The following is a 6379-nucleotide window of genomic DNA, read 5'->3' as shown; positions in this document are numbered from 1 at the left end:
GAGTCCTGTGGGTCTCCGGTCTGACCTCTAGGGTTCACAGCGAGTCCTTTTGGTCTCCGGGCTATTCTCCAGGGCTTAGTAGCAAGTCCTGTTGGTCTCCCGGCCTGCTTCTGTCTGCTTCCGTGACTTGGTAGTGAGTCCTGTGGGTTTCCGGTCTGACCTCTTGGTTTCACAGCGAGTTCTTTTGGTCTCCGGGCTAACCTCCAGGGCTTCATACGGAGTCCTGTCGGTCTACCGGCATGCTTCCGTGGCTTGGTAGGGAGTCCTTTGCGCAGGGCCATGCAAAGACCACTAAAGGGGCAGGTGCTCAAAAAAAAAAAAAGAGCACATCCAGCCGTATTTTAGGACAGAATATTAACAAAGCCTCTCAGCTTTCAAAGTTTAATAAACAATGATAAATTACTAAATTGTGACATATACAATCAAAGCTAAGGAGAATTTCTACATAGAGCATACAACTATGCATATGCAAGATATTTTATTAGTAATTTCTTTCTGCAGGTCTATTTTGTTATATTGCAATATTCAAACCCACAATTTAGCAAGATATGTAAATCAGAGCTGGACCACCAGACATATTTTGTCTTTACAGAATTACACTATTAAAAATATAAACAAGGGCACAATGCAACCTTTTAGTGACTGTAATCTATAAAAGAGCTGCCTGTTTGCTGCAGTGGAGATGAAGATGGTCCATTCAGTAAAGCAGAGCTGCATCAAACTTTAACTGGAACTGTAGAAAAAAAACAAAACAAAAGCAAATATTTAATTGTTAATGTATGTCACCATGAGAAAAGCCTGCTGAGTTATGCTTAAAAAACTTTTTTAAACATTTGAATCACACATTTGTCTCATGAAGTAGTTTTTTTTGCAAAACAAACTTATTTGTGCATGTCAGAAATCTTTTCTTAATATTCTTAGGTTTTGTTTGTGATTCTCACATGACGTTGTGGGCAAAAGATTTCTGATGTGTGCAAATAAATGTTTATGTTTGGCAAATAACTTTTTAACAAGACAAAAAATTATGTAATTTTTTTTTTAAACAAAACGATTTTTTTAAAAAAGGAAATCATCACAATTCCAAAAGTTTTGATTACAATTTTATTTTACTTAACTGAGGTTAGTTTTTTCCCCCCATGGAATAATTGGGAAAACAAATTTAACTTCATACTCTACGAACCAGACCCTAAACTTACTTGAGTTTTTTTCCCCTTCATTAATGACAAACGTTTATTACATACATTATATCTATCATGGTAAGTCAGGGTGAGTTATTTTTCATTCTAAATGAATATCCTTGTTGGACTTTTATTTCAGTGTTATTCTCCTTCAATATACATTTACCTAATGCTAGAATAAATTAAATGTACATTATGCAGCAAAGGAAATTAGAAGATCGGACATATATCCATTATGGACATGATCGGTTTTGGACGGGCGACGTGCCCTTATTGCAGGGGTGCTCAAGTCCAGTCCTCAAGAGCTACCGTCCTGCAACTTTCAGATGCTTCCCTGCTCCAACACACCTGGATCAAATGAAAGGCTCGTTACCAGGCCTGTTTAGAGCTGATCCCGGTCTGTTGGAGTAAGGATATATCTAAAAGTTGCAGGATGGTAGCTCTCGAGGACCGGACTTGAGCACCCCTGCCTTATTGCATAAGTGATACTTAAGAATGACTGATATTAACAATACGGGAAAGAAGCTTTTTAGTTATTTTGCTTTGCTAGCAAAGTCGTTAGCTAGCAGCTAATAGCACAACAACAGCCTAATGTCTGTATGATAGAAATACTGAATGATAGATAAGAACAGTTTTTCCTCACCTGGCTGGCTGTCTCCTCCCGTTCAGTAGTTCTTCAGAAAAAGGCAGACCCAGAGGCCTGTCAGTGTCTGTTGTATTTCATTACCTCTCTGCTTAAACCGCGACTCCGAGCCGAAGCAGAAACGATACGTTCAACGTTTTCCGTCATCTGACAAGCAGCAAGTCTACTCCACTTTATTCACCAATAACGTTTTTTAATTCACCAAAAACTGTTCTATATTTTGGAACGTTCGCTACGTTGAGCTCCAGTTAGCCGCCTTATCTCACTGCGCGAGAGGCAACTGCGTCATACGTCACGGGCAAAAGGTCGAAGGTAACAAGGTGACCGGAGGGCTTGTTATGTTGTACAAAAAATAATAAAAATAAAATAATCATAATTTTAGTACATGCTATGTGTCATAAGAGGGCTTAGAAAATAATAATGCAAAAAAATAAAAAATTAAAAAAATTAAAAATTGACCAAAAGGGCACTTGGGGGCAAGGAGCAAAAAGGGCAGGTGCTCAAGCATCCCCAGCCCCGCCCCCCCTCTGCGCGTGCCTGCCTATATTGATTTGATACAATAGACCCAGGGGCTTCCGCATTTCCAATATTAGTGCCTTCTGTCACTTTTTTTCCAGCCATTAAAACTGTTTAATCGTTGTTAACATGTCGTGAACTGTTTTTCCTTTAAACGCAACATGAGCGCTACTACTCTCGCACTGGGTTTACACCTGTGCGGCAGCGAAGGAAACCTGCTGCAGTTGTGCAGAGCTACGTAGGTCCATCCATCCATCCATCCATCCATCCATCCATCCATCCATTTTCTTTACACTCTTAGTGGGGTCGGGAGGGATGCTGGTGCCCATCTCCAGCTAACGTTCCGGGCGAGAGGAGGGGTACAACCTGGACAGGTCGCCAGTCTGTCGCAGAGCTACGCAGGTGTGTGTTAGAATTATGGCAGCAAATCAGCAAAACGCAAAGAACTTTGATGTTTTCACCCCAAACTAATCGACTGAGTTGAGTAAAGCTGTAATGGCAGTAAAACGTGTAAGTAAAGCATTACTTGCATGTTTTCGGTTGTGTTGCAGTTGTCCCCCCATCCACCAGAGGGCGCAGCCTCCATTTAATTAAAAATATGACAAAGGGTTGTGTTGGGGGGGTTTACGTGTTGTTTACAACTCGGGACGTGTCCACAGTTTACCTTTAACTCTTATTTAAGAATCGGACAGTGGCTGTTGATGTTAAACGGTGAGTCGTTTACTTATAACAGTTTCGGTTTCCTAGCAACTTTTTAGGCCGTATTTGCTATCATGGAAGAAGGTTGTCTTGTTTTTGTTCCCTAAAAACGCCTGTGTTGGAGATCTGCAATATTTATAATCTAAATCCTAAAACAATTTTACATGAAAATCTACACGATCTTTCGGAAAGATAGCTCATGTTTAAAAAAAAGATATTTTGTAAATGAAACTCTATAATCCAGGTAAAAAAAAAAAAAAAATCGCCCCTATTTCTCCTGGTTAGTAATGAAAAGCAGTTACACTTAAATTCACCCGAACAAAATGTTTTTGGGAGGATAATTTTTCATTTGATAGTATTTCTTCAATAGAAAGTAGTTTTTGCTTTGATATTTTGTATAACAATACTGATAAATTTCACTTCTTACTGTATAGAATCTGAAATTTTGAATATTTTCTATCACTTCTTAAATGTTCTGGTTAAAATTCACTAAAAAGAACCTTTGCTTCTTCTCACTCTTTTTTAAATATGCCAGCTATTTTCTTTGGTTATATAGTTATTGTGCTTAAGTTTTTTCTATTGCGAGTGTTTATGTAATAAGTGGGAAGCTAGGTATTAATTTTACTTGCATGCTCCAAAAAAACATTTATTTAATAAGCATATTCTGTTTCAGCTAAATATTCTAGGAGCCGTTTTAGTAATTTTCATGTTCAGATTCTTTGCAGATTTCACATGAAAGTCTTTCCTATTCCAGTTTAAATATCAAACCATTATTTAGTTTTATAACGTTACAGTTCAAGGTTATTATGAGCCACTTTGGAGAGCCTAAATAGCCAAATGCGAGCCTAAGAGGTAGGCAGAGTCTTTTGGTTGAAGAGTAGCACTACTCTTAAAGTTATATGGAAATTTTGGTTTTGCAAGAACCAAAACTATAAATAACATAATTAGAAAATAATAAAATCAGGGAAAAGAAAATTTTTTCCAAACCAGTTTCTTTCAAAATGAAACTTTTGAAACTGCAGGTGTGGGAAAATCCAGAAATGTTACTCAACTAAGAGTAGAAATACTTTATAATGAAATTACTCAAGTAAAAGTAAAAAGTACAGCGTAGTAAAAACACTCCTAAAAGTACATTTTTTCCAACAAGTTAAGTAATTGTAATTAATTACTTCCTAACTCTGGTGATCCCTGACCTAGACAGTTTTTTTTAAATCTCCAAAGAGTGTCTGTATCTTTCTCTGGTTGAACTGTTTACTGTTAGTTACATAACTGAATACTTATTGTTGTCTTCCAGCCTTGTTGAACTATGACCTCCCCAGAAATTGCCACCCTGTCCTGGGGCCTGATGAAGGTGAAGGGATGCTCCTCCAGCTACAAGGACTGTAAGGTCTGGCCTGGAGGCAGCCGGGCCTGGGACTGGAGGGAGACCGGGACTGATGTGAGTAAAACCAGAATAAATATAAACGCTGTTGGAGATTTTAAAATCTATTCCTCTGAGGAACGTTATGATTTCCTCCCAGCATTACCCAGGAGTGCAACCTGCTGACCTGGAGGAGGTGATGAAGAAGGGAATAGAACTGCTGGTCATTGGGAGAGGAATGAGCGAAGCTCTACAGGTAAATTATATTCTTTAAAAAGTCCAATTTAATGTTTGTGCAGCACCAGAAACCTAAATAACAAACTAAACTACAAGGGTTTATTGCAACAGACATTGCTGATCTTTCTGTGGGTAGCATATAGTGTTTATGTGTAAGGGTCAGCTTAGTCGACCCCTCAGCATTGCGCCCCTAGTCCCCTCTAGAGGAGGCAGCAGACTAGGAACCACTGAACTGTAAGGGGTAATACAGGATTGCAGAAATTCCAAAAGGGGATTGGTTCAACAATCTCAGCGCATGCTGCATCAGCACACAGGTCAGATCGACTCGTATGAGGCGAAAGGACAAAGCCATCCGTACCAGGAAGTTTGGATCTATTGTAGGGCTGGAACGATTAATCGATTATTTAAAGAGCCATTAACTAATTTAGTAATTGATTAATTGTTAACTGGGGTATACAGTCTCAAACAGGGTAATATGGAGAAAAAACAACATAATCCAAACAGCAATTAAGCCACAAATGTACAAAAAATATTTACAATTTGCAAATAAGATGAAAAGCCGTATTTATCTGTAACTATGTTCTACCCAGAACTCCTGCAGGAGCATCGTTTTAACTTCACCTGGTTCAAATTTGTTTACATCCTGACAGCGTGTCTGGCTTCTTCTATTGCACGTCAATGACGTCAAAGTCTTGTCGAATCCGACGTCATGACCGTTCTGGCACAAATTGTGTTTTTTTTAGAAGTGAAAAGGTCGCAATTGGGCGAAATACGTCACTTTCGCTACCTTTTCTAGCTGTATTTAAAATTAAAATTGTCTGAAAAAATAAATTCGATAAAACAAATTTTCCCGATTGTTAGCCAAATCAAACATTGTGAAACATTTAAGTCATCGTGAGCTACGTTATGTACTCCTGGCCTGTAGAGGGCAGTATTGAGTTGAGGAAGCCGAAGAAAGATGGCGGTTCAGCTACAAACACATCGGGCTCGTATCGTTCATGCTCCAGACATTAGATACAGACATAACAGGACACAAAATCACTTCATTTTCCAGACATCCAACATACAATACGAAGAACGCCTCTCTGTTATATTAAAAGATGTTGTGATCGGTTCATTGATGTAATATTTGAGCCACAATCCCATCTGTTCTGTAGCATGATGCACCGTAGTTCCTGTTTTAGACGTGCACGTTTTTTCTCCACAGGTTCCTTCTTCGACTCTGAATTTCGTGAAGCAGCAAGGCATTGAAGTCCGAGTCCTCCCGACTCAGAAGGCCGTCGCTGAATACAACAAGCTGGCTGTTCAAGGAGCCAAAGTGGGCGGCGTTTTCCACTCAACCTGCTGATCCCGCCTTCCTGGATGCGATTAAACATGTTTAACGGTTCACTGTTCCCGGCGCCGAGAGGTTCTCAGCATCCCTGAAGTTATTAGTGGTGAAACTTAAACGCAGAATATTAACACGGCGTATTCGGGCCATTGCAGGTACTAAAAAATGAATAAAATCACACCAAAAATGGAGAAAATTTGCGATTAATCTCATAAATTTTTTAGAAAAAAGAACATTTCTGAGCTCCCTAATTAGAAAATTATATATGAAAGAAACAAGAAATGCTGAGATTAATTCCAGAAAAAAACACAAAGTTCTGAGAAATTAACTTTTCCTATATAAAATGGCCCTAATGCATTATCTTACAGACAGAAGCTTAAATTAGTTTTATTTACGCTGCGTTTACCTGAGTAAAG

General features: G+C 38.8%; 1 protein-coding gene across 2 annotated transcripts; it reads left to right on the top strand.

Moving 5' to 3' along the window:
• The first annotated feature begins 2705 nt into the window (after nt 1-2705).
• On the top strand, nt 2706-6022 carry aamdc (adipogenesis associated, Mth938 domain containing). 2 transcript variants are annotated; one of them, XM_008426503.2, is made up of 4 exons: nt 2706-2739; nt 4331-4474; nt 4557-4652; nt 5841-6022. In XM_008426503.2, the coding sequence occupies exons 2-4, from the start codon at nt 4343-4345 to the stop codon at nt 5979-5981; spliced, it is 369 nt and encodes a 122-aa protein (XP_008424725.1). In that variant the 5' UTR covers nt 2706-2739; nt 4331-4342; the 3' UTR covers nt 5982-6022. The 2 variants fall into 2 exon arrangements, with proteins under 2 accessions (XP_008424725.1, XP_008424724.1); XM_008426502.2 differs by lacking the exon at nt 2706-2739 and adding an exon at nt 2923-3048.
• The last annotated feature ends 357 nt before the right edge of the window (nt 6023-6379 follow it).

The sequence above is a fragment of the Poecilia reticulata genome, linkage group LG13 (assembly GCF_000633615.1).
Source record: "Poecilia reticulata strain Guanapo linkage group LG13, Guppy_female_1.0+MT, whole genome shotgun sequence".
Classification (NCBI taxonomy): Eukaryota; Metazoa; Chordata; class Actinopteri; order Cyprinodontiformes; family Poeciliidae; genus Poecilia; species Poecilia reticulata.
Note: the sequence above shows the minus strand (reverse complement) of the source record. Positions and strands in the feature narration are given on the sequence as shown.

Excerpts from the sequence above, each read along its gene's own strand:
- aamdc (XM_008426503.2), top strand. The coding sequence starts at position 4,343 with ATGACCTCCCCAGAAATTGCCACCCTGTCCTGGGGCCTGATGAAGGTG. Across the intron at positions 4,475-4,556 it reads GGAGGGAGACCGGGACTGAT|CATTACCCAGGAGTGCAACC; the intron begins GTGAGTAAAACC and ends ATTTCCTCCCAG. Across the intron at positions 4,653-5,840 it reads GAATGAGCGAAGCTCTACAG|GTTCCTTCTTCGACTCTGAA; the intron begins GTAAATTATATT and ends TTTTCTCCACAG.